This window comes from Daldinia caldariorum, assembly GCF_022478825.1.
Source record: "Daldinia caldariorum strain CBS 122874 unplaced genomic scaffold F4812scaffold_16, whole genome shotgun sequence".
Classification (NCBI taxonomy): domain Eukaryota; kingdom Fungi; phylum Ascomycota; class Sordariomycetes; order Xylariales; family Hypoxylaceae; genus Daldinia; species Daldinia caldariorum.
Window position 1 is genome coordinate 769,475 of NW_025953052.1, and position 25,349 is coordinate 794,823.

At 49.1% G+C, this 25,349-nt stretch overlaps 9 protein-coding genes across 9 annotated transcripts; 6 read left to right on the plus strand and 3 right to left on the minus strand.

The window, feature by feature from the left end:
• Positions 1-874: 874 nt before the first annotated feature.
• Positions 875-3,717, plus strand: F4812DRAFT_440226 (uncharacterized protein). The gene is made up of 4 exons (XM_047935134.1): positions 875-1,606; positions 1,666-2,494; positions 2,621-2,841; positions 2,902-3,717. Exons 1-4 carry the CDS (start codon positions 954-956, stop codon positions 3,083-3,085), a joined length of 1,887 nt encoding a protein of 628 aa, XP_047787563.1. The 5' UTR covers positions 875-953; the 3' UTR covers positions 3,086-3,717.
• F4812DRAFT_137729 (FAD-binding domain-containing protein) lies at positions 3,393-5,447 on the plus strand. The gene is made up of 2 exons (XM_047929597.1): positions 3,393-3,666; positions 3,742-5,447. Exon 2 carries the CDS (start codon positions 3,775-3,777, stop codon positions 5,323-5,325), a length of 1,551 nt encoding a protein of 516 aa, XP_047787564.1. The 5' UTR covers positions 3,393-3,666; positions 3,742-3,774; the 3' UTR covers positions 5,326-5,447.
• F4812DRAFT_137753 (uncharacterized protein) lies at positions 5,447-7,816 on the minus strand. The gene is made up of 2 exons (XM_047929598.1): positions 6,944-7,816; positions 5,447-6,867 (listed from the first exon to the last, which is right to left on the minus strand). The coding sequence occupies exons 1-2, from the start codon at positions 7,082-7,084 to the stop codon at positions 5,569-5,571; spliced, it is 1,440 nt and encodes a 479-aa protein (XP_047787565.1). The 5' UTR covers positions 7,085-7,816; the 3' UTR covers positions 5,447-5,568.
• A 3,180-nt stretch (positions 7,817-10,996) lies between these two features.
• Positions 10,997-14,072, plus strand: F4812DRAFT_440233 (uncharacterized protein). The gene is made up of 5 exons (XM_047935135.1): positions 10,997-11,335; positions 11,410-12,102; positions 12,160-12,479; positions 12,536-12,880; positions 12,978-14,072. The coding sequence occupies exons 1-5, from the start codon at positions 11,162-11,164 to the stop codon at positions 13,627-13,629; spliced, it is 2,184 nt and encodes a 727-aa protein (XP_047787566.1). The 5' UTR covers positions 10,997-11,161; the 3' UTR covers positions 13,630-14,072.
• A 54-nt stretch (positions 14,073-14,126) lies between these two features.
• Positions 14,127-18,221, minus strand: F4812DRAFT_137886 (SNF2 family N-terminal domain-containing protein). The gene is made up of 3 exons (XM_047929599.1): positions 15,720-18,221; positions 14,568-15,653; positions 14,127-14,462 (listed from the first exon to the last, which is right to left on the minus strand). Exons 1-3 carry the CDS (start codon positions 17,942-17,944, stop codon positions 14,384-14,386), a joined length of 3,390 nt encoding a protein of 1,129 aa, XP_047787567.1. The 5' UTR covers positions 17,945-18,221; the 3' UTR covers positions 14,127-14,383.
• A 125-nt stretch (positions 18,222-18,346) lies between these two features.
• Positions 18,347-19,981, plus strand: F4812DRAFT_440240 (Squalene/phytoene synthase). Its single transcript, XM_047935136.1, has 2 exons — positions 18,347-18,614; positions 18,703-19,981. The coding sequence occupies exons 1-2, from the start codon at positions 18,487-18,489 to the stop codon at positions 19,670-19,672; spliced, it is 1,098 nt and encodes a 365-aa protein (XP_047787568.1). The 5' UTR covers positions 18,347-18,486; the 3' UTR covers positions 19,673-19,981.
• Positions 19,982-20,018: 37 nt separating this feature from the next.
• Positions 20,019-20,907, plus strand: F4812DRAFT_440242 (RmlC-like cupin domain-containing protein). Its single transcript, XM_047935137.1, has 2 exons — positions 20,019-20,640; positions 20,734-20,907. Exons 1-2 carry the CDS (start codon positions 20,151-20,153, stop codon positions 20,805-20,807), a joined length of 564 nt encoding a protein of 187 aa, XP_047787569.1. The 5' UTR covers positions 20,019-20,150; the 3' UTR covers positions 20,808-20,907.
• Positions 20,908-21,270: 363 nt separating this feature from the next.
• Positions 21,271-23,208, minus strand: F4812DRAFT_462100 (uncharacterized protein; the record flags this gene model as incomplete). Its single annotated transcript, XM_047937981.1, has 3 exons — positions 21,271-21,559; positions 21,645-22,029; positions 22,089-23,208. 3 exons carry the CDS (start codon positions 23,206-23,208, stop codon positions 21,271-21,273), a joined length of 1,794 nt encoding a protein of 597 aa, XP_047787570.1.
• An 811-nt stretch (positions 23,209-24,019) lies between these two features.
• F4812DRAFT_452617 (uncharacterized protein) lies at positions 24,020-25,237 on the plus strand (the record flags this gene model as incomplete). Its single annotated transcript, XM_047936375.1, has 2 exons — positions 24,020-25,079; positions 25,188-25,237. 2 exons carry the CDS (start codon positions 24,020-24,022, stop codon positions 25,235-25,237), a joined length of 1,110 nt encoding a protein of 369 aa, XP_047787571.1.
• Between the last annotated feature and the right edge of the window lie 112 nt (positions 25,238-25,349).

Below are 25,349 nucleotides of genomic sequence, written 5' to 3' on the forward strand. Positions count from 1 at the left end.
GCTTTACCCCAATTACTATAGCTTACCTGGTAGGTAGTTTGGAGACAAATGTCAGGTTAGGTGCGTGAATCATTAGAGAAAAACTTTATAATAGTACCTAGGTACATGAATACCTGGTACGAAAGCTTGATCGGAGTCTAGAACGTCCTAATCCTGGGCTATTTTTGTTCTGCTACATGAGATAGGCAGGGACAGGGACCTAAAGTAAATGCGTTGGCACAAGGCAAGGTCGATACCTCCTACCTACCCGATACCCAATAGCGTCATTTCCTTTCCAACTGCTACCGGTAGGTACCTAAGTGACCCCCTGACGTCGCGTTGTGGAAACCGTCGGGAAACAGGTAAGGTAGCCTATTCCAAGCTCCAAGCCTGCAGGTGCGGGTGCAAGTGGGGAGGGGGGGAGGATTTACCTACCTTTTTAGCAACCCAGCAATCACCAACCATCGTATTCAAACACACCTTCAACATTCTTAAAATATATATGTGTGCATTCGTGAGATATTCCTACAACGGCGTGGACATCGAATGTGTATATGGGAATTCTTACCTAGTACTAGTATCTCATATCTCTCTTCGGTCAGTTCACCAACTCCTTCGTCGTGATTGTATAGGAGTTCTAGGTATCTGTCAGTAATTAAATCGTTTGGTGGTGAGTATTCCCCCAATTTCTCAGCTGCACGTTTCAGACTGGTAGGGTTGTCATTGACAGCAATTTGCAAAACGCGCGCACTGGGGCACGACTTTTTTCTTTTTCTTTTTTTTCTTTTTCTTTTTTTTCTTTTTTTAATTGTACCTATCCCAGAGAATTGGTCTAGTAAATGTCGTCCTAATGTGTCGTCCTAATGTGTCGTCCTAACGGTTTCTTTCCATCGCAGTATTATTATTCCAACTCTTTCTGTTGATCTGTACCCCATTTAGCTTATTGAAAGGGCAATTAGTCCTTGTCTTACGGAATGTCACGGTCTTCTGACAGCACGGCCATGGAGAAGTTCCCCGATGTACCGTACGATATGCCCGACATCAGTCCCAAGGGAACAACAATGTCTATGCACAATCTCGACACAAATCCAGGCACTTCGGCTTCCGCGCCTTTGGAGGTTCCACGAGGTCGAACAGGTTCTCACCGGAGTTCGCATGTTAAGATCACGACTCCTCAGCAATCTGGCGAGAGTAATCCTCACGCCTCGCCCATCTCTCCCACCTCTCCCCTCTCTCCATTCAGACGACGTATGACTAGATCGAATACGTTCCGGACTGTGGAAGATTTCGACGAGTTCGAGAATGAACCAGGATGGAAACCAGGTGCTGAACCAGGTGTTGACCCTTCGAAGCCAGATGGTGGTCAAGAGACGAGACCGACTCTCCATGCCGAGTGTCAGATTACCGTTGTCGATTTCTCGCAAGACAATTTGGAGGTACATGAGTTGGACAATCGTGAACTCATCGACTTCGTACAGAAGCCACAGCCTGATTGGGTCAAATGTCGATGGATCAACGTCAATGGTTTATCATGGGATGTTATTCAGGCCCTAGGTAAATATAAAGGCCTCCATAGTCTAGCCATCGAAGATATCATGAATACCAAGAATCGCACCAAAGCCGATTGGTAAGTGACTGTTATTCTACTAGATTTAAATCTGGCGGCTAATCGCTATGTTTCTCAAGGTATGCCAACCACGCTTTCATCCTTCTTACCTGTCAGAAGCTGGTCCGCATAGTAGAGGATGACAGCAGCGACAACGAGAGCAGCGATGATGAAAAGAGCGTTAGGAGGGAAAGCAAGGGGCTTGGAGGATGGTTCTATAGACAATCGGGACATATATCGGGACATATGGCGAAAGGCGAGACCATGCTGGAGAGTGGCGCAATGCAGATGCCGAGACCAATTCGAAGGTTTACGCATCAGCCCACGAATCTCTCCAATGTGTTTAACCCAAACACACTGCGGACACTACAGAGGTTCCATGCTTCGCCAAACTCTGCGCGAACGGAATATATGGAGAAGAACTCGGCTCTGGTGTCTAGAGGAGTAGCAGTCACTGCGGAGCAGGTTGCTATGTTTATTACTTCGGATAACACGGTGATCGCGTTCTTTGAGCAGTCGGCTGACGACGTGGAAAAGCCTATCTTGTCTCGATTAGCAAGCCCCACCACCATCCTGAGGAAGTCTTGCGACGCATCAATGGTTATGCAGGCCATCATTGATGCGATAATCGACATGGCCATACCGGTCACGTCATGTTATCGGGATGTTATTGAAGATCTGGAACTTGACTTCTTCATTAGCCCCAAGGTCACCGACACCAAATTCCTCTACATCGTGATATCTGAAGTTAGCAAGTTGTATAGTCTTATCAACCCGATCCAGTCACTCGTCAGTGCGCTCCGGGACCATAAGACAAAGCTGAGCCCGGAGGCCACGGCAAGAGAATTGCAAAATCCTAGTGGAGTCGTCATCATTTCACCGATGGCTTATACCTACTTGGGCGATGTGGTAAGTTTCTCCTCGAAATGCTACATTTCGAAGCTCTTCCCTTTGGCTGCCATTTCCGATGGACACGACCCATATGGGTTCATTTTTGACCCTTTTCCTACTCGATTGCTAATTCACATATTCTAGTACGATCATTGCGTGCTCCTCACGGAAGGTCTCAACCAGATTAAAGAGTTGGCTGATCATATGATTAACCTCACTTTCAATACCATCTCAACCAACCAAAATGAGAGTATGAAGCAGTTGACCACCGCTACCATCATATTCTTGCCGTTAACCTTCATCACTGGATACTTTGGCCAGAATTTCAACCAGTTTGATGCGATACAGGGTTCTGTTAATCAGTTGTAAGTTCACCCCTTGGCAAGAATTCTTATAAAAAGGTTTAGCTAACGAAAAAAAAATAGCTGGTACATTGCAATTCCTGTTGTGGCAGCGACAATCTTAATCCTGATGCGTGACACGATATTTGCTTGGTTGGTCAGGTTCCGCCAGCGATACCACGTGAATATCATCAGGAAGAAGAAGCAGCAAGCGAAGAGGGCGCGGGCACGTGCCATGACGCTCAAAAGAGCACGTAGTCAAAATTAGATCACCATCTAAGCAAAACCGCCGGACGAACCCCATACGAGCCTTCGTGTTTTTTGTTTTTTTTTTTTTTTTTTTTTTTTTTAATAATTATCTTTGATATTATAGGTTGAACTGGTAATTTACAAAGAAGGCGTCTGCTTAAACGGCGCATAATGCAAATGATACCCAATGCATATACAAAGTCCTGGACTGGTGTCAGGCGTATAGAAAGTTCGGATCAAAATAGTCGATGCAGGATAGATGGAATATCAGAGACGATTTATACAACTTACAAATCTAGCCTACTGGGTCTGTCGGGGAGAAACATAAAAATCTCTCCTGGGATAGTGAACTGCCTAGGTAGGTAGCGTAATAACCGCCGGATATCGTCGCACCTCAAACATTTCTCAAAGTTTGTTAACGACGATGGGACTAGAACCGAAACATTATTTATATTTTTCTTTTACATACTTTTAATCATTATGCAAGTTGCCCTCTTATGATTTCTTACCTTGGGGGTATAACTAGCACGACTCACATGTCAGTAGGTTGCTATAGAAATATACAACACAACACGAGTGCGTAGCAGCTGCCCGCCAACCGTTAGTCTAAGCCACGCTCACTCACTTATTGTTTTCCCATGCCAACGCGTTCATTATGTGATCAATTTAAACCAGGTCATATTTCATACATTAAAAGTGTCACTCATAATGGACGCTCACAACGATGCCGTAGCATCTATATCCAAGAGATTGCAAGAGTTCTATGCGCAACGCCGGCCCTTCCGGGTCTACCATGGCTCGACAAACAGCACTCGCACCTCGGAGAAGAACAGCGACAACACGGTTGACACCAGCAAATTAACCCATGTTCTGAGAGTTGATAAAGCCAATAAAACGGCACTGGTGGAGCCGAACGTCGCTATGGATAGTCTCCTGGACGCGACCGGAAGCGCCGGGCTGGTCCCGCTAGTGGTCATGGAGTTCCCGGGGATTACCGTCGCCGGCGGGTTCAGCGGCTCGGCCGGCGAGAGCAGCTCGTGCCGCCACGGCGCCTTCGATTCCACCATCAACTGGATCGAAATAGTCCTGCCCGACGGAGAAGTCGCGCGCGCGTCCAAGTTCGAGAAACCAGACCTCTTCTGGGGCGCCGCGTCGGGCTTCGGGACCGTCGGCGTCGTCACGCTTTTGGAGGTCCAGCTCAGAGATGCGAAGGCCTTCGTCGAGCTGACGCATTATCCCGCCGGAAGCTTTCCGGATGCGAGGAAGAAGATCCAGGAGCAGCTGGAGAATCCGGCTGTCGAGTATCTCGACGCTATTGTCTTTTCTCCCACTTCGGCCGTCGTCTGTGCTGGCCGTCTAGTCGATAGCATACCCGTAGGTTCCAAGCCTAGACGGTACTTGCGACGGAGCGACCCGTGGTTCTACTTAGACGTCCAGAAGCGAGCCAGGAAAGCGGATAACCCGGTCGTTGACTACATTCCGTTAAATGATTACCTGTTCCGGTGGGATCGCGGCGGCTTCTGGGTAGCCCGGTACGCGTACAAGTATTTCTTCGTGCCCTTCAACCGAATCACGCGCTTCGTGCTGGATCGGTATATGCACGCCCGCGTGATGTACCACGCCCTGCACAAGAGCCGCTTGTCAGACACGTATATAATCCAGGACGTGTGCGTGCCCTTCGACGCCGCGGACGGCTTCTCCGACTGGGCCGACCGGGCCCTGAACATCTACCCGATCTGGCTGTGCCCGCTGCGTCTGCGGCGCGCGACGCCCGACGCGGCGCACGGGCTGCACGCGGGCTTCGCCGACCCGGACTATCCCGAGTTCATGCTCAACTTCGGCATCTGGGGGCCGGGGCCCGGCGGCAACGACGATTACCGGGAGCTAGTGCGCCGCAACCGCGCGATCGAAACGAAGGTCCACGAGCTAGGCGGCAACAAGACGCTGTACGCGCAGGCGTACTACACGGAGGAGGAGTTCTGGAGCGCGTACGACAGGCGCGCGTACGACGCCGTGCGCGAGAGGTACCGCGCCGCGCACCTGCCGAGCGTGTACGACAAGGTCAAGGTTGACGAGGGCGCGAAGAGGAGGGCTGCGGAGGGGTCCAGGATGCCGGCGGCGCTGCGCGATGTTCGCCCGTTTCAGGGGTTGTATGGGGTGTATAAGGCGTGGCGGGGTGGGGATTATTTGTTGCAGAGGAAGAAGGAGGGGGAGGAGGTGTCGAGTGTCACTCCGGGGCAGGGGAAACGGGATTCTTAATTCTATAATGTGAATATGCATGGCTAAGGTGTAGTATAGGTTAGGTAGACGGCGCTCATATTCTACGGTACTGTATTATCACAAGTATTCACAAGTATTGATCAAACCACTAGGTTTCCTATGAGAGGTATTTCATCAATTCATGTCTATTCAGCTACTATATCTCAGTTTTCCCGAGTACTCTTTTAACTTCATCACAAATAAGATGGGATGAGATGAGAGCTATTCTAAGGATCTGTCTCCTTACGAAGATAGCTTAACGACGTAGGCACCACGCTCGATGGTGTTGATCAGGATGTAACCGCTCTTGAAGTACGGGTAGTGAGACCAGGTGCCCTGGAACTCGATCTGGCCGCCGCCCTCGACGTCGTCGTCCTCGGGGTAGATGTCGAAGTAGGCGACCTCGGAGACGCTCTTGCCGGTGGGGTCGGACGGGATGGAGGAGATGTCGAGGATGTGCAGGCCGCCGCCGTAGTTGCTCTGGTACACGTAGTCCCCGTGCACGAACTGGTTGTGGTCGATGCCCTTGCGCGACGCCTGGTAGTACCCCGTCTGCCGTGGCGCCTCCAGCGACGAGATGTCCCAGATGTACGTGATCGGGTACCCCGCCGCGCCCAGCCCCGCCCCGTCGTACTCGTCGTACTCGTCGTCCAGCACCAGGTACTGCTGCCACTGCGTGTCCAGCACCCACCCCTGGTGCGTGTAGCTCGCGCCCTCGTACGACGTCCGTGAGATGATCGACGGCCGCGCCTTGTTCGTCACGTTGTAGATCGTCAGCGTGTCCTCGTTGTACCCGTAGCAAATGTCCTCCCCCACGTACTTCTCGTCCGGCCCCCGGTAGATCAGGCACTGCGCATCGTGCACGTAGCCGTCCGCCGCCGCGCATCCCGGGGATGTCAGGTTGGACAGGTCCGACAGGTCGATGAAGATGAGGCCGGACGCGCAGGCGGAGTTGCGCGGCTGCGCGCCCGAGGCGACGGCGTACCCGACCTCCTCGTTGGTCTGGACGGTGTGGGAGCGGCCGGTGGGCAGGCCGCTGAAGTGGGAGATGTCGTTTTTGTTGTTGAAGGTGACGGGCTTGGCGGGGTCGACGTCCAGCAGCTTGGACATGTCGAAGACCTGGATGCCGTGGTTGACGGCCTCGCTACCGATGACGATGTAGCTCTTGTAGCCCTTGATCTCGCGCCACAGCGAGGGCTGGGCGGTGGGGTACTGCGGCAGCCGGCCGAGGTAGATGAGCTTTCCCTCGGGGCTGATCTCGGCGAACGCCGCGCCGTCGGACTGCGCGATGGCCACGAACTCGCGTCCGTCCGGGCTGGTCCAGCCCCACGAGCCGGCACCTTCGCCGTTGTTGCTGCCGAGGTCCACGTGCGACTTGAAGTCGTATAGGTCGAGCTTGCTGCACTTGAACGTGTAGAGCGGGTCGCCGGCGTGGAGCTTAGCGATTCCATTCACGCAGGGGACCACGTCAACGGAGGCATCCATGCTCTTGTATCGGGTAGAGTCGAAAAGACCTTGCTCTCTTCGGCTGTCCCAGTACGCCTGCGGGTTCAAGTTAGCATGAGCTCCTCTCTACTCAACATTAGGAGGTACGTTAGGCTAGTGAAGTAATCCATACCATCTTGGTCGACATGATGTGCTCGTGTCGCAAACCGCTGTCGAAGATCTCCGCCGCCAGCTTGTCGTCGGGCGGTAACTCCTTTCCGGCCGCGAAGCTGGAGAGCGCCGCGAGGGCGATTGCGTTCAGAGAGTACTTCATTCTGCTTGACGTCTGTTCCCCACGTTTCTACACTACGATTTACAGATCCTCTCGGCTTGTATCCGAGCAATGAAGACGCAGAAGAAGAAGGGGGGAGAGACCAAGTTCAAAGCTGACTTCGCCCTGACTCGCCCTTAAGTACTCATCCGTGAGGGCTACGGCGATAAGGTAGCTCGGATCGAGAAGCCGTCGATGCCAATACGCACGACCACATATCGACGAGGATGTTCGTCTTGGGGGAAATGGCATCATGAGCGTAGATACTGTCGTAGCATTCCCAATATACCCAAAGGGGTAGGTGGGTGGACGATTTAATATGTAGAGCAGCTCGGCATGAGTTCGGATTCTGGACTAACCCCCGGCACTTTGGCCTGCGCCTAGACCTTGGCGCCCAATTACGCCACCGTTTGGTATAGACGGATGGAGACGGCCAGAACGGTTCAAAAAGAATTGCCATTTGCATAGTAGTGCTGAGGAAAGCCGGTCCCTTGTTGTTTTTGCCCAGCCCCGTACCCACGTCGAGGCGCCGTCCAATCGGCAGCCGTCTTTTAGTGATTATAGCATAGGAAGTATAGAACACTCCAGGATTAATAGGGTTGGCTGTTTGCCGCACATGTCTATCAATTGCCGAGAGAGGCAGGAGGAATGCCGCTCGTCCCCACGCCAATGGAGGCTCTTGGCGGCTCTCTGCTTTCGTGACTTGCGTGACTGCGTGACTGTTTTCCTTCGTTGACAAGGTTGATATCGGAATCCGGACGAGTGGGTAAGAGAGAGAGGGAGGGGTTGGAGACGAGAGATACCTCCCTACATACTATGTACAACAGGGCCAAGAGTTTAGACGACTACCTATATCTCTTGCGCACGCACGCCATCCTTACGTGCATTCGTATTAAAAGCACACTACGGCCTAGGTCGCGATCAAATAGCGGCTAACAAGTGCTCGTCATCCACGATGCAACAGAATCTCGAGAATAAGATAACCAGAAAGGGCCGAATTCCCCTCTTGGAGTGTGTAGCTACAGAGCAACAGTACAGACATGTAGGTGTTATCTCTTCGGGATTTCGATCACCGACGATCATTCAGCCTCCAGAACGAGGCGTGCGAAGAACCCGATGTACCTTACTAGTTATTATCTAGTAGCGGCAGCAGTTCCAACAGAGATACCTACGTGCGATATGCAGTCGCCGTAGGTAACACCAAGGTATAGCCAGCCTCCTCGATGCCGATCTTGTAAGACACGATACGGGTTCCGTCGGTGTCCAAAAAGCCGGGGATGTCGCCAACCAATCGCCTCCCCGCCTCCGGAGTCTAGAACCCCGATTCGGGAAACTTCCCATATCGACTCCATCGACTGGACTGACTAGCCCTAGCTAGGCAGCTCTCACGATCTTGGGATACGGGTTTGCCTATAGAGGCCAGGTTTTGTAAGCCATGAGTATGCTTGGCGGGAAGCCCCATACGGGTAGGTTTAAGAAGAGGGTCTGCTGCACTGGTTTACTCTAAGGCCCTTGCTAATGTGACTTCTCGATTTGCCTTCCTAATTTCGTAAGAGTAATGTGAGATAAGAGGCTGGGTTGATTACTCACAGATGTGATCCATACAACGGGTAAGTGAGTACAGCATGGTACACAAGCTGTCACCAGCGTGCCGAGGCTCTTACATATATTGGCCTATACCTTTTTGTCTCTTGATATGTCACTTCGCCTGGAAGGTAGGTAGTTTTTGTATAATAATAAATACCCTCGTCATCAAATTTATCTCGCAGAGTTACATAAGAGCTAGGTAGCAGTGCTAGGTACTGTTTATATACTCGAAAAAGTATTTTGTTGCCTTTCAATCTGTGGCAGTTCACATCTGCACTCCTGCCCAACTGAAAGAAGTGGAACGCCGAGTATATACCATAGGGGAGGTGACACTACCATCTATGAACAGATATCTGGGGAATTATGGCCTTATTTACTAACACTATCCACTATTTCCAGTGCATTGTAAGGAGATTGATGTTCCTTGCCTGCTCTTCACCCGAGGTAGGTGTCAGGAGTCTCACTTGAGACTCCTTGGAACAAAGGAGTAGCTTCGTATATAGCTTTGACTTCAAAGCTACTGTAGTTAGAGTTCTTTGCGGAACAACGAGGTTGTTTTCCTACCTCATGCTCTGCGACGTGACAGTAGGTGTCTATGGACTTAATACTTAGGGACCACTACAATTTTACTTTGGCTTCAAGTTTATACTCCATTGAGTGCAATGCCTTTAGATAGGTATATAGCTCAACTATGGTGATTAGTACCTAGTCGGCAAAGTTCATACCCAGCTTCGGGTACCTATTTATATATGTACTGTACGTCTGAAGCAATGAAGTAAGCCTTAAGTTTCGGATAGTGAAGCACAATTGTTAAATGAAATACAATGGCGCCAGGCCAAAGGAAAAAGACTAGAGCAAAATAACACATACTACCTATATGCAAAAGCAGCTGGAGGTTATTGGCACTCGTGTATACTGATAGGTGGTCTTTTTGAACCTGGCAAACACCTCTGAGCTCGATTTTCTGTAATTTTGTAGCGCGGGGCATCCCTTTTTCAGAAGGCAGGCCTTGCGCAGGTCGCCTAGCACAAATAATAGGCAAATGAGCATATTCTGAAAGGCATAATCCAGCTATACTTCTATTGCTAGTCCCAGTATGAAATCATCTCATCTAGTAACTATCTTGGGTGTTGGTTTCATAAGGACAACACAGCACGATGAGTATTGACTCGGGCAAACTATTAATATTGTTGTTATGTAGGCAATCACACTATAAGAAGCCAGAAGAGAAAAAGTATATAGTTAGAAGTAAAATGATTATAGTTAGGTTCTAAAATTGGTTTAAAATTGAATATTATCATTATAATGGAACACACCAACCTCTTTTTTCGATACGTGAGTAAGATTAACCACTACCAGTCTGCTACCATGGCCACCGAAGGTAACAAAAGGCCGATGAAGATTGTATCATTGCTAGGTAGCTTAAGAGTATTTGATCTCTCTTGAAATGAAAATTTCACTGGCTTATAGCTCTACCTCATAATAGTTGTTTGATACTATCTTAATAAAAACATGCTAATTGTTTTATTAGTAGCGGTCTCTATTCAATTAGATTTACCTAGTCCATTGTCTTATATTAACCAAACTACCTATTATGCGGTAGAATAAAACTTGCAGCTGTTCAGAGAACTCAACTAATTATATACTATGTAATGACTTAGTAAAGCTGCTTGGTTTGTTTTGTAGCTACAAAGTACCTAACCTAACTTAACCTTAACCTAATGTAGCACAGTTTCTTCCCGTTTGTTGGTTGCCAGAGATCCATAATTGAGGCTATTCAAATCGTTGAGAAGACCCACTTTATACCATTTTTAGCAGTTTCTTTGAAAATGATTGGATACCAGATGGCTCTCTAGCATACCTAAGTTACCTGCACTGCAGTTAATAACTCGAGTATACTACTAGTACTTACTACGAAGCACCAACCTTCTCCAACTCTTGAGCGATTTTAGAAGTGTCAAAATCCTGAAATAACAAAAAACATTGAGATTACCGATTAGTGTCGAACTAGTATAGGTTACACAAGGAACTACGGAATAATCGTAGGAAAAGACGGTTAGGTTGTGGAGACTTGGTAGTACTCTATACCTAAAGTGGCTAGGCTATAGTCCTGGGGGGGGGGGTGCTCAGCTATATGCAGGGCAGGTAGTGCTAACCCATGGCTTCCATGGGCTTGCTATGGCCCCCCAAGGGTAGGCCCAGCCTGCTTGGATAAAGTATCTCGTAGAGTAAATCACGCCGTAGAGGTACTTACCTATACATTACCTGTAGCATCGTCGTGGTTTCCCCTGCGGACAGTTTGCCGGAAAAAACTCCGCTGATTACATACCTACAGGTAGGTACCTAACCTTTAGGAGGTAGATAACCTACCTCTTAAGTACCTCAAGTACCGTACCTAACATACTTGTAAACATTTTGAATTTTGGGTGGAGTGGCTGGCTTTGTCAACTCACTCATACATTACATATTACAGAAAAAAAACATCCACTTGTCATGGAGCAGGAAACACCACCAGCTGGTTCAGCTTCTAATAAGAGACGTCGTCTTGTTCCACTTGCACCGGCCCCGGCAGGTAGTTCAGGTCACGGTGCCTCGGCAGGTTCTGGATCTAAAGGGAGGAGACAGGTTACAGCCGCGTGCGAGGCATGTCGGAAGAGGAAGTCAAAAGTAATCACATCACCAATACCCGGGACGATCTCGTGTAATGTATCACGACTAACCACCCCCTTGCTTTCTCGCAGTGTAACGCTGAGCGCCCAAAGTGTAGCCTCTGCCTGAGACACGGATCCGAATGCCGATACGCTACGGCTCCTGCAGAGACTCACTCCCAGGCCCTGAAGAGGAAACACCATGAATTACAAAACCGAATAACCCCCTACGAGGAATTATTCGGTCTGCTCAAGACAAAATCCGAAACCGAAACCCTCGAGATCCTTCGGAGAATCCGGACGGGTGATGATGTTAATTCTATCCTGCGTCATGCAAGGGATGGGGATCTCCTCATACAGCTTTCCCTAGCCCCTGAAGCTCGTCGTCGGTACGAATTCCCATATATTCGCGATATGCCTTCCTACATCCTCATGTCAGACAACCTCTACCTACGGTCATTTGTTTATGAGACTACGTTTCGTGCCCCTCCTACTCATGGATTTGAAACTGAAACTCAACGTGAAGGGTACGGCGACGAGAGATACCTCAAGCCCTATCATGCGGCTCAGGTTGTCGAACCCAGTTTCGACGATGTAAACGTGTCCAAATGGACTAGCGTGTCGTCGGACAACCATTTACTGAGAAGATTGCTCACTTCCTACGTATTATACCAGCACCCTTGGACTGCAGCTTTTCATATCGAACCTTTCATCAAAGACATGATTTCGGGGCGAACCGATTTCTGCTCATCTTTACTAGTTAACGCCGCGCTTGCCGCTGCATGTGTAAGTCTAGTAGACCGGATCGTAGTTGATACCACCGACTGACCATTTGGTATCCAGCACATGTGTCGAGAGATCCCGGATCGTAATAAGTTCTGGGTTCCCCAGACTCTCGGTTACCGGTTCATGGCCGAAGCGAAAAGACTCTGGGAAGTTGAGAGCCGGAGGAATACTGGTAGCCTACCCACAATCCAGGCCGCTATATTACTCGGCATCGTATCTACCACTACGGCCATGGATAAGGTTGGCACGTCTTACCTTCTGCAGGCGATGGCCATGGCGGAGGAGATGGATCTGTTTAGTGCCCGCGTCGGTACGGACGACCAATCGCTGCGAAGAGTTCGAGCTTTCACAGCCTGGGGGATCTATACCTGGCAAGCGTATGTAGAAGAAATAACCCCCCCTAACGCTTTTATGCTCTGCTAATCGGATATAGCTGGCAGCGTTTCTACTTCTCCGCGCCGCCCCATCTCAAGAAAGCCCCCGAATTCCCGCTGCCAGACCCTGTGACCGACCCAAAATTTTACGGCGAGATCTGGATTCGATATCCGATGAGCCCTAGGCTGCACTCAGTAGACCTGGGCCACCTTATCAAAGCAAATTTCGAACTGCGGCACCTAATGAACCAAATGGCGCTGGAATTATTCGAGGAGGGCAAAGCGCCTTGCATTAGTGTTGAGAAGGCGCTCGAGTGTAAGTCCCGGCTGGACAACTGGTTCGTTAACCTTCCCGACGTTTTATCGCCTACGAAGATCGTATTCCCAGATCATATTAAAATCCAGTAAGCCAGGTCTCCGTCCCCTTTACCTATTATCATACATATGGATATGTAGATGCAGGTCTGTATGCCCTAGCATTTCTAACCGTTAGATTCTTAGCATCGAGTACTACGGCAACATGATCACGCTCATTCGCTTCCTCAGGCAACCCGGGTTTACGTTAGACCTCACGTGGCACAACATAATCACGCACGCCGAAGTACGTCTCGAGACACTCCTCCGGCTATACTACCTGCGCCACAGCTTCGAGGGCTACGACCCGCTGATCATGCACTGGCTGCTGTTCCTGGGCGACGCGACGTTACAAAAGATCGACAAATCCGGCATGCCGGTGCCCCCAGCCATAGCCGCGCTCTCGCCCCCCGCCGACATCGAGTCGCTGCGGTCGACGCTGATCCTGTGTGCCAAGGGCCTGTACGACCAAGGGCACAACTACCACATCGCCGTGCTCGTGTACCGGATCCTGCGCGACCGCATGAAAGCCAACGACCTCGACCTCGTGCGCACCCACCTCTTCTCCAACCAGGGCCCCCGCGACGACGACATGCCTCTCATGACGCAGTACGTCCAGGCCCAGTGGGTCGCCCCCATCCTCACCCGCGACAAGGACGCCGGAGATCCCAGCAGGAACACTCTCGATTACCTCCTCGGAGAGTACGAGAAGCTCTCCCTCGATCGCAGCGGCGTCGTCGAGGAGATCAGCGATTCTAGCAGCAATGCTTCGTCTGCCGAGCGGCACTCTCCTCCGTGACGTGTCTACTACATGCGCACCTTGGAATTTGTTCTCTTTGTTTATCAGAGTATAGCGGCAGGTTACCTTGACTGTAGTGGCCTCGTGGAATAGGCTAAGAAATGAGTTACGATATATGGAGCTGCTGTATGTTAAACGTTGTAACGAAGAGCTATGTATGATGGATGGCGATAGCGTCGACTTGTCAACGATGATTGGGGTTATCGAGGTGAGTAAACCGGCTAGCAAAGATTGGGTCATGGAAATCTTTGGAAATGTTGGTGTCAATGTCAATGTCAATGTCAATGGTAACTGCGGAACAGATGACAGAGGCTGGCTGGTTTAAAGAGGGGTAGGGGCTTAGAATACACGAGTAGAACCGGACGTGCTTTGATATCTAAAGTACCTCTCACTCTGAAGAGGCTATATAACGCCTTTGAATTGACCGTTGCGTTGATTTTCAATCATTCGTATCATTAGATATTTTACGCGTTGTGCCATGTTTATGACTTCTATAGCTTGTAAAGTTACATGAAGGATCCTGGGTTAAAGCTAGCGCTACTTATGCTTATAGCTGATCCCCAAAAGCTTCCAGGATCCATCGCGAACCGGACGTTCTTATGTTTGTACTAAAGGCAACGCCGAGTTATGCCTATTCTACAATATACCAGGTACCTAGGTAGGTACCTAAGATAGGTAAATACTTCGCCATACCTAGGGTAGACCGGGACGAAATTCAATCCATCCCAACTCCACAACCTTCACTCTATCCACATCAGCTTAACAATTCCTTAATATCCTCGACTCTCTGGAGTCTCTTTTCCTCATCGCTCATCATGCCCAGCGAAGTAGCACTAGAAAAGGAAAGTAATATGTTAGCAAGTGATACCACACCTTAGGTACCTACCTAGGTACCTTATAACAATAAAAACGACCCAAAGATAAAGGGAAACACTCACATGAACTTCTTCCTATCCTGGACCTTCAGCATGCGCTCCTCAACGCTGTCCTTGACGATGAACCTGTAGACCTTGACCTCTTCGTCCTGACCCATCCTGTGGACGCGATCGATAGCCTGGGCCTCGACGGCGAAGCTCCACCAGGGGTCCATCATGAAGACGCGCTTGGCCTGGGTGAGGTTGAGGCCGACGCCGCCGGCCCGCAGGCTCAGCAGCAGGACGGTGAACTTGCCCGACTCCCGGAACTCGTTCAGGACGGCCGAGCGCGCCTTCTGGTTCGTCGAGCCGTCGAGCCGGAGGAACCGCATGTTGGCCTTGGCGAGCGCCGGCTCGATGAGCGATATGAAGGACGTGAACTGGCTGAAGACGACCGATTTCATGCGCGGGTGCTCCTTGCGCAGCTCACGGAGGTGTTTCATCAGCGACACCACTTTTGACGAAGACTCGTTTGAGCCTAAGCGCTGCAATCTAATCTTGGGCGAAGCTTGTATCTTCTCAGGGTCATCATCATCCTCCCGAACCACTTCGAAAAGATCGCGACTGTTAATAGGTTCGCGACAATTGAAGCATTTTGGCACTTGGTGCCGATCCGTGTTATGCTTTATGAAATCTAGCAGGCATTTCTTACAAGCAGAGTGCCAGCAGCCGGTGACCGTCTGCTCAATCATTGGCTCCTCTGAGCAGATAGGGCATTCATTTACCGCCTCGTCCCGAATGTGCTGAAGGACATGAGCGCCAAAGGCATTAGCATCCTTCTCATCGCCCGTAGTTGCCGTGAACCGCTCTATTAGGGATTGGAGGTCCATGTCGTCGCTAAACCCTGCGGCTGCATCCGCTTCTGCTTCGGCGGCTTCCTCTTCAGTGACAATATCTCGGTTCCTTACCAAGATTGGGTGACAGCACGTCTGCCGTAGACGGAGGATTTGAGCGAAGATGGTGGTGTAGGCTTTCATGACCGTGCCCTTCTCGACATTGGCAGACAACGTACGTTGCGCTTTAGTAAAGACGTAATCATAAACATCTCGCTCGGCCTTGGAGAGTTCAACCTCGACAATTTCCATTGATTTTGGGGGTAGGGGAACAAGACTAGATAGACAAGGTCAGTATTAAACCCTCGAATGGTATGAGTGGGTACATGATGTTATAACTTACGGTTGTCCCTCGGGCGTCTTCATGTCTTTCGTTCTTCTCATCACCAAGGGCTCTAGTACTGTTTGCACCACATCAAGGGCACGCACGAAATCTTTGGACTCGAATGGAACGGTAATAAATGTTCGCCAGTAGGAAAAGTTGTTCCACGGTTCAACCCTAAGAAACCTGACTAAACTAAATAAATCCTCTAAGCGATTTACGATGGGGGTTCCCGTAAGAACCCAACGGTGTGTAGCCGAAAGTTCGTAGCAAGCTTTTGCAGTCTTCGACTGGCGGTTCTTAATAGTATGGGCTTCGTCGATGATAATTCGAAAAAAGTCCAACGAAAACAGGCCATTGTGCAAATCTCTATTGCCTGCCTTGGAAGCGATTTGAGTAAATTCTGAAAGAACTACACCATAACTCGTAATTACGATATCAGGGGCGGAGGCAATATTAGCATCACAGCAAAGGGCTTGGAGATTATTAATTTTTTCTGTGCCATAATAGACAAAGGACTTTAGCGTGCCCTCTTTGGATGCATTTTCTGCCTCACTTTGCCATTGTGAAAGCAGTGACATCGGAGCAATAACAAGGGTGGTCTTAGGCGCGGGAAGCATACCAAACCTAGAAGAAAGCTTCCGCAGGTCGCTGACAGAGCCAAGGGATGTGTCCGCACTCCGCATTGCTGCTTCGGACTTGTGCGAATGGATAAGACTAAGCATTTGAATTGTCTTACCGAGACCCATCTCATCAGCAAGAATGCCACCCAAGCAATGTTGCTCTTGAACGGGAAATTCTAATGACATCTCGCCTGAGTACGGGTTCATATAGAAGTTAGGTTGGCCGTCAACTTGAGGGACCTCTTGATCGTCCACATCCTTTGTTGGCCAGGCGTACTCTTCCCATAAAGGGTGCATCGACGTTCCGCGAACCTCATTCTTCCGATCTTTCTCTTTAGCTAACATCCAATACAGCGACTGTTTCTGATACGGACGAAGTGTCATATTGAAGGATTCGGCTGGTTCAGCCTCAGGCGTGTTGAAATCAAATGATTGAGCTTTTCGATACAGGGCATCAAGCTGATCTTGCTCAAGTTCTTGGCCATCTTCAGCATCTTCCGACGGTGGCGACGAACCAGGATTTGTAGATTTAGAAGTATCATTGCTATTTTTCTCGGCCATCTCAGCAGCATTAAGGAGACCTTGCCGCGCGCTTCTAGCTGCGGCCGCATTGCCTCTCGAGGGCGTGAGATTGATCTCTTGAAACAATCGCACAAGAGCTACTTGTCGTAAGCGTAGGTTCCGCTCCTCACCAGTTTCTTTTTCCTCGAAAAGACCAGTTGACCGGTTGTCAGACATTTGAAAACCTGTGCTCTCGAAAGCGGACTTCTTTAAAAAGCACCGCAATTGCAGGAATACGGTGTCATTGGTCCTTAATCTCTCCGGGGCGTAAACACAGCTACCTTCGAACCTACAGACCTTCTGGTCCATAAGAGAAGATACCCAGTTTGCCGTTTCTTTAGCCAGCCGTCCAATCTCAGTTCCCCGAGAATCCGTAAACCTCACGATAACGTCAACACGTCTAGCGGCAGCCGAATTCACTCGAACAGGTAGTGGCGAGTTCCCCTTGCCCTTTGTCTTTATTGACGCGCCTGGTAGCTGAATCTTCTGGCGCTCGATCTTAACGACATCTCCGTGTTTTAATAAGTTCGTTCCACTTCGAGTAGCCCACCCTTCAACACCGAATGCGCCTATGTAGCGACTATCGGGCATGTACTGTAATAATTGGGGTTGTGCTGGCGGGGGGCCGGGTTCCTTAGAATTATCGGATACACTGCTTGAGGAATTTCGAGGTAGGAAAAGTGCTGCTGTCTTGTTTTTGGATGGTTGAGAGCGAAACTTCTTCCATGTACCATCAAAATACATATTGACAGCCCGTTCAAGGTCGTTCCCGCATTTTTCGCCGATAGTTTTCAATGCCTCGGAATCGATACTGTCGCCCACAATGCTTTGGAACGTGTTCTCGTCAAATATCATCGCTTGATCCGTTGTAGATGTAGGTTCCGTGGGATGCGCACCAGATGCGCTTGTCGTTGACACTTGATTGGAAACATGGTCGATGGTCTTCTCTACGAGAGGTAACGTCCCCTGTAAACATTGCTGGCTCGAAATATCCTCATCTTCTGGGTCGGCGAAAAACCTCCTCTTTTTAGCGGGGGGTTCTCCCGAATCTTCTATGCTCATTGCGTATTCATTGGAGTCGTTCGTAGCGAATTAAGAAGTATAAGCAGTGGGTTGTTGGCTAAGGGAACATCGAACGTAAAAGGTATCACGGATAAGGATATAGTAAAAGTTTGGCGAATAAAGGACAAATAGGACTAGTGTATATAAAGCGCAGAAATTGCAGTAACACAAGATCAGGAAAGCATCGGAAGTAACGATTATCTTTCGTCCACAACAATTTCCATTACGACGTACGACAGATGGCAAGCACAGAAACGCGCTTCGGCGAAAACTTCCCGATTGGTAGGTTACCTTTAATGGGATCGAGACGCGACTTCTTTTAACGCGTGTAATCACGTGATTGCGTTTTAATCTATTAAAGTCCAAAAAAAAATAGAAAGCCCCACAATCCGGCAGCATGATATCATTTTTATGCTACGCCAAAGTTTTTGTAGCTCCAGTAAAAAATCCACGTAGTCAAAGCGTTTCGCGATTCAATAACAGGTACCTAACCTAACCTACTAACTAATACAATGGATCGATTGGTATAATTTTGACTTCTTATGTATCGTGTGACCCGAGCACGTCCAGGCCTACGATGGCCTAGGCATCAGTTACGATCTTCAAAAAGATCTTATGTAACCGATGTCGATGTAGATAAGGCAAGACAATATTGTGTCGCGCAGCTGAGGTAGGATCTTTGGCGAGGTTCTCTTGTTTCTTTTTCTCTTTCCTTTTTGGAGCAGGATGCTTCAGATTCACGAGGCTAATTGAAATAGACAGTCTGACTATAATTCTTACTTGATTCGGAATATACTACCCAAACACCGCCAGGATGCTTATGATGCCTTGCGAGCTTTTAATCTTGAGCTGGTCCGGCTTCCAGAGCTTGTATCAAACCCCACCATTGGTTTGATGAGGATGCAATTCTGGCGAGATGCTGTCAATGACACTTTCGCCGGCAAGCCTCCAAAAGAGCCTATTATGACCTTACTTTACAAGGTCATAACGGATCTCGAGGAGATGGGTGGCAATCCAAGCTCTATCAAGTTCTGGCTGTTACGTCTGATTAATACTCGAGAGCAATATATGGATAATAGACCGTTCACCAGTCTATCTTCGTTGGAGGAGTATGCGGAGAATACTTACTCAACCCTGATGTATTCAAATCTAGCAGCACTCTCTATTAATTCGATGCACATGGACCATCTAGCTAGTCACATTGGAAAAGCATGTGGTATTGTGGCTATCCTTCGAGGTGTCCCCTTTTTAGCAGCCCCTTCACCGCCTGTTAAATCACCCGATGGCGCCAGTGTCGGCAGCGGTAGGAACCCAGTTTTGTTGCTACCGCTAGACGTCATGGCAGAGACGGGTCTAAAGGAGGAAGATGTCTACCGAAACGGTCCTCGTGCTGAAGGTTTCCAAGATGCTATCTTCAAAGTCGCGACCCGGGCAAACGATCACCTCATCACCGCAAGAGAGATGTTGAAAAACCTTAACGCAGGGCAAAGTCCCGGCCATGAATATGAGCACCACGGCGAAGAGCAACACGAATACCCGTTAGGCTCCCATGGAGATGAAGACACAAAGCGAGACCTCCGACGGGGGTTTAATGTCCTGTTGGAAAGCATTCCAGCTAACGATTACCTGATGCGGCTTGAAGCCAAGAATTTCGACCCCTTTACGGTAACCAGTAGTTGGAAACTCCCATGGCGATTATGGAGAGCAATGAAAACGAAGCAGATCTAAGATTCACTGCGCTAGTTACAAATCTTGTGTGGATAATATAACCGATCACTTACAAGCGCTTTCCTGTATTTATAGATAATCTCGTCGAGTGTTCCACGACTCTTAACATGGCCACCGCTATTACTGGTACTTGGCAGGTCCGAATATCAAATGTCACGAAATACCAACTATGATGAAAAGAGAAGTTCGTATGGGTTCCTCGTTTCCTATAACAGTTTAGATTATAAATAAATCCTGAAGACGATTGCTGTATATATGTCCAATAGGAGCATTGGTGATCCTTAACCTTGTGAGTGCACGGTCACTGTCAGCATTGCGGCACTCTTCACTTTAATTGTCAGCAATGCTATTATTTCTAATATTTACATATTACTTACTATATTATATCATCCCATCATCTCATCTCTCGTCCCCATCAAACTTTCTTGTTTCTTTTCTCTTAAGCACCGTGCATTTCCAGCTACCAGGCCATCGCAAAATGCATTTTACTTCGGGGCTCACCAGACCATTGGGCCTGTTGCTCGTAAGCGCGATAGGAGCTCGCGCTGCCGGTTTACACTACAAGCCATCAACCCCGATAAGCCAGCGCAGCGCTCAGGAGGTCGTCTCACAGCTCAACCTCATCCCCAACGAGGAGAAGGGCTACTACGTGCAGACCTTTGAGGACGCCGACTCCGTCACGAGGGCCTCGAGCAACGGCACCCGATCCGCCAGCACCGCCATCTACTACCTGCTCGAGGGCGCGGCGGGGTCGTCCTACTGGCACCGGGTCGACGCGGTCGAGGTCTGGCACTTCTACGCCGGCGCGCCGCTGACCCTGTCGCTCTCGGACAACGACGGCAAGCCCCCCGTCGACGTGGTGCTCGGGCCAGACGTCTTCAACAACGAGCAGCCGCAGGTGGTCATCCCGAAGGGCACGTGGCAGAGCGCGCTTTCGAGCGGCGAATGGACTCTAGTCGGTACTACCGGTAAGGAACCAACCTACCAACCTAACCTGACCTATTCTTGTGTCCTACGTATCTCTCTGTAGACTTCTCATAAGCTAATCTACAATATCATAGTGGCCCCGGGTTTCGTCCCAGATGGCGTGGAACTTGCCCCGCCTGGCTGGAAACCGGACGGAGCTCGAGGATGAAGCGCAAATCATAGGAGCGAAGGCTGAGACAGAACGCAAAACCACGTGTCTCATAGTTATTCCACAGAATCAGCCAGCATAGTAATATTAATAAAGATGCTTAAGATAACTTTTCCTATGCCTTCTACTTCTCTATGTACCATGGTACTTATCGTGCCTTGGGGTTGCAAGACGTAAAGAATTGAGCTTGATCCTAAGATCTCTTGTCCGGGAAATTATCGCCTTAGGGGACGTTATTACTTTTCAACACTTATGTGTTATTTGATATCCATCCATAAACACTCCGAAGAAATATCAGCTATGCCCGGTGATAAATGTTATACATAAAAACAAGTGTTAGAGTATAATATGCAATCAATTATAAAGATCTATTAATAACGACTAACGTTCTAACCTCCCTCAAGGGAGCTGGCTACGCTTTATATAGATAGTAAAACATCCTACTAGCCAACATATGCCCTTGCTAATACCACATATCCTCAGAGTCCTCAGAGTCCCACGAATTACCTGAAAGATCCGGCATAGGAGACCCCAGGAATCCATTTGACCTGACACAAATTTCGTGATCAATTCCCCACATTAACAGCTTATGACCCTCGTCTTCACTCTTCACCATTTCCCTTAGAGAACTTTGGAGGAAGTCCTTGCCGCTCAACAATACTGCCATGGCGTATACCTGGTCGAGGTATAGAGGCGAATCTACGCTCCAGACCTTCTCAGAGAAGATCTTACGGCTTGCTTCAGCAGAGTCGCTTTTATGCGGAATAGCATGGAGGCAATAATCCGTTAGGTATTTGTCATCATAGATACGATAATTCCACCTCTCTATAAACTGACTGTGCGACCTCTTTGGGGTCAGCGCCGTGGTGCATTAGTCTAAGGGCCACAAGGCAATTCAGCCCTCGTCGATTGTCGCTAGTACTCGTCATGCCCGAACGTTTTAATAGCGCGCCGCTTAACGGTGGCCCCCGGCCTTGATGTCTCGAGTTAACCGAAACACCGGATTCGATAATGAAATCGATTATCCGGAGCGTGTTGCGAATATCCTGATCGCCCTCATAAAGAATTTCATAGGGGATATAAGAATATGCGTGTTGGTAAACAACCTCTATGAGGTGGGAGGGGGAGAACTGAAAATTATGACTGAGTAACTCTATAGTACGAGGACATGCCCATCTCGAGGCCTCATCTAGTAGCGCGTCTCTTAAAGGTAGTTGATCACCTTTTTTAGTCAGCTTGTATTGTGACAGTATAGCTTTCGTGAGTTCCGTCACTGCGAACAGCTTGCTGAGCAAATGGGAATGCGAAGGGTCAAATCGCTCCCGGACTTCATCAGAAGGTTAAACAAATACATGCGCATCTGTATTAGATGCTCTTCTCCTTCATGATCCAAGACCTTGCACATGGCCTTTTCAAGCCATTCTTCTTTATTAACGAATCCGGCTGAAACCCATGGTATTGGAAAACGCACACTATCAAGAAGGCGCTCGATGACCCTCAGATCCTTGAGGTGAACTTCCAAGCAATGGTAAACAATTTCTGAAAGCGCAGACTGTATAGCTTCCTGACCCCTGTCGCTCTTGAAAACCGGGTGTTGTAAAAGAGTTTCAAGAACCTCCATATGTCCATATATAAGGGGCCACCATAAATCCGCAAGGGTCGGATTAATAAGGACGTTATTAATCATGAACAGTGCTGCTTTTTCATCGGCTCGACAAGCAAGAGCAAATATGTTCAAACCTGCTTGATTATTCGGTAATCGCTCTTCATCGATACTTACGATAGGATGATACATGCTCTTGCGCAAACTGAACTCAACGAATCTCATTTTACTCCAGTCCCTGAGTTCAATACCGGATTCGATGAGCGCCTGTAAAACATCAACTCGCCCTGATTTGGCAGCTAGGACAATGGGCGCAGGGAAATCCGCGAGGATTACATCTCCCCGGCCTTCATTCTTGTCTACCCTGCAATGCTTTGGATACCATAGGCCTTTAAGCGCGCTCGGGTACATAGTCGAGTAAACATTGATGATCTTCTTGATCTTGCTGATTTCTGCGCCAGTCTCAATTGCCCAGTTGATGGATGGTACGTGTGATCCCCTGGGTTTCAGTTTAAAATATGAAGCCAGGCATTCATGACCTCCAAAGCATCTCGTCTCATGCTGATAATATTCAGAAATTCCCTTTAGGTGGGACCAAAGGAACCCATCTTCCCCAGTTTCACGAGTCTGAAGGCACCGGGTATCGCTCTTTACAAAATCATGTAGGTCGAGAGCGGAGCTCACGCTCTTGCACATGCAGGCATAGTCAAGAAGTTTAGCTGGCGTAGGTAGATAGCTTCCTATTTTTCGAATGATTTCAACTGGACAACTGAGAAGGTCCTTGCTGGGGGTATCCATCGCGAATAAAACGAACTTGGATCGTGCTAAGTGATATGATATTTTTGACGGAAAGTTCGGCACTGCTTTCGTTTGATAATTTATGGTGACTACCTACGTATTGCAGGAAACTTACTTGATACCTGCTTGACCTTTATAACATACTACAGTTACTGATACTCTATCAATTCACTTTGAACGATACCTATGTAGCAGCATTATTGTTGTGTAAACAAGATTGCTGTTTTAGAATAAAGCATTGAAGCTTGATCAATCACTTAGCTTTAGACAGTGTTCAGGTATACTTGAAGAGAAATAGTGAATATTCGATGCTTAGTATAAACAATGACAAAGACACCAGATGAAATGTAGACAATGCATTGTTACCTAGCTCTCAGACCCTATTGACGCCAATCGCGAATATTTTATTGAATAGGTATCTAATCTACCTATGAAAAAGAGGTTGGTAGGATGTCCAAGTATGTGACCTAGAGGATTACAGAGTTATTGCTGATCAGCCCGTAATTATTGCGTCACAAGCGGTAACAACCAGCTTCTCCACCACTTTCATTCGGGGAATCAAAGGCATCTTGAGGATCTGAACGATTGCTTTTACCCTGTACAATACTATTTTCATTCATCATGCTTTGGTTAATCCTTACCATTGATGTTTTCCCTTCAGGGACTTAGCTGCATTCGCCCCCTGAAACGACTTGGATTACATGCGTTCTCGCCCTCGACATTTTGTAGAACAACGCCCTTAGTGACGCCGTATAGGACGACCAATAAAATGAGCTCCAAAGCCAAGAAACTGGACCTCTTCGAGGATGCGATGCAAAAGGTCTACGGCCCTTACCCTACAGACACGAGTGACCCTGCATCATGGCAGCCTCCCGCAAATCCAGGGGCTGGAGGACACCGCGGGAGATATCTCTGGACCGACGCCTTTGGGGTTATCAACTTTATCACGTTGTCCCGCGAGAAGGATGGCACTCACTCGCGGGACCTCTACTTGGAACTAGCCAGACAGCTGGTGGATACAGTCCACTCTGTCCTCGGTCGCACGCGGGATGGAGCTTCGCGCCTCCCGGGCGCGACCGACGAGGAACCTTTAAAGGGCGGCTTGCGGATCGGAAAGCTGGACGCCGGGGGGCCCGACGGCGACGGCCAATACCACCACTACCTCACTCTCTGGATGTTCGCCCTCAACCGGCTAGCTCTGGCGACAAAGGAAGCACGGTGGAACGATCTCGCAGTGCAACTAGCCAAAGCTATCCATCCGCACTTCGTGGTGAGGAGGGGTGATCGAGAAAGTATGGTGTGGAAGGTATCGACGGATATGCGGCGCGTGCTAGTCAACAGCAAGGGGAACCTCGACGACGTGGACGGACTGGTAGTGTGCCAGCTATTGCGAGAAACCGCCGAGCTCTTCCGACAAGGGAGTAGCACCACCGATAACTCACACTCGTCGCCATCGATACTGGACGCGGAAATCGACCACTACTATCGTATCGTGTCCACCCACCCGAAATATCTCTCGGGGGACCCGCTCGACCTAGGAATGGGCCTGTGGATAAGCCACTTCGACAAAGACGCGCCCTGGTCCCGCGAGCTCTCGTCGCAGGGCCTCGCGATCGCGCGCGCGCGGTTCCTGCCCGCGGCCCAGAGCCCCATCAGCGCCGGCGGCAAGAAGCAGCACGCCTACCGGCTCGCGTTCCGCGAGTTCGGCGGCTGCCTCGGGATCAAATGCTACGTCGACGACCCGGCGCAGCCGCTGCACGCGGCTACCGAGGTCGTGCTGGACGCCTGGGAAGGCAAGGTGTTGCACGCGGCGGACGAGGACCTGCGGCCGATTAATCTGGTCATGTACGCTGCGGCGTTGATTCCTGGCGGTAAGTCAGTCAGTCAGTCAGTCAGTCCATGGGGGTGGCCGATCTTATACCTCGTTCTATTTCATGGATCGTGGCGATCGAAACGAAGGCTGACTTTTATGGTGCTAGCTTTTCATAAAGACTATGTGAGGTTAGGGAAAGGGGTAAGCGACTCGTAAACATTTTTTTTTAAAGAAAAAAAAGAAAAAAGAAGGAAAATAACTTACTGATATAAAAAAGAAAAAGTAAAAAGTAAAAAAAAAAAGAATGCAAAAAAAAAGTGAGATCTAA

Coding starts and splice junctions, on each gene's coding strand:
- F4812DRAFT_440226 (XM_047935134.1), top strand. CDS start 954: ATGTCACGGTCTTCTGACAGCACGGCCATGGAGAAGTTCCCCGATGTA. Junction 1,607..1,665: donor AATCGCACCAAAGCCGATTG/GTAAGTGACTGT, acceptor ATGTTTCTCAAG/GTATGCCAACCACGCTTTCA. Junction 2,842..2,901: donor CAGGGTTCTGTTAATCAGTT/GTAAGTTCACCC, acceptor AAAAAAAAATAG/CTGGTACATTGCAATTCCTG.
- F4812DRAFT_137886 (XM_047929599.1), bottom strand. CDS start 17,944: ATGAGCATAGAAGATTCGGGAGAACCCCCCGCTAAAAAGAGGAGGTTT. Junction 15,654..15,719: donor AAGACGCCCGAGGGACAACC/GTAAGTTATAAC, acceptor TTGTCTATCTAG/TCTTGTTCCCCTACCCCCAA. Junction 14,463..14,567: donor CAGGATAGGAAGAAGTTCAT/GTGAGTGTTTCC, acceptor TTCCTTTTCTAG/TGCTACTTCGCTGGGCATGA.
- F4812DRAFT_137753 (XM_047929598.1), bottom strand. CDS start 7,084: ATGAAGTACTCTCTGAACGCAATCGCCCTCGCGGCGCTCTCCAGCTTC. Junction 6,868..6,943: donor ACATCATGTCGACCAAGATG/GTATGGATTACT, acceptor TTGAACCCGCAG/GCGTACTGGGACAGCCGAAG.
- F4812DRAFT_137729 (XM_047929597.1), top strand. CDS start 3,775: ATGGACGCTCACAACGATGCCGTAGCATCTATATCCAAGAGATTGCAA.
- F4812DRAFT_440242 (XM_047935137.1), top strand. CDS start 20,151: ATGCATTTTACTTCGGGGCTCACCAGACCATTGGGCCTGTTGCTCGTA. Junction 20,641..20,733: donor GACTCTAGTCGGTACTACCG/GTAAGGAACCAA, acceptor ACAATATCATAG/TGGCCCCGGGTTTCGTCCCA.
- F4812DRAFT_440233 (XM_047935135.1), top strand. CDS start 11,162: ATGGAGCAGGAAACACCACCAGCTGGTTCAGCTTCTAATAAGAGACGT. Junction 12,103..12,159: donor CCGCGCTTGCCGCTGCATGT/GTAAGTCTAGTA, acceptor TTTGGTATCCAG/CACATGTGTCGAGAGATCCC. Junction 12,480..12,535: donor GGGATCTATACCTGGCAAGC/GTATGTAGAAGA, acceptor AATCGGATATAG/CTGGCAGCGTTTCTACTTCT.
- F4812DRAFT_440240 (XM_047935136.1), top strand. CDS start 18,487: ATGTATCGTGTGACCCGAGCACGTCCAGGCCTACGATGGCCTAGGCAT. Junction 18,615..18,702: donor TATTGTGTCGCGCAGCTGAG/GTAGGATCTTTG, acceptor TAATTGAAATAG/ACAGTCTGACTATAATTCTT.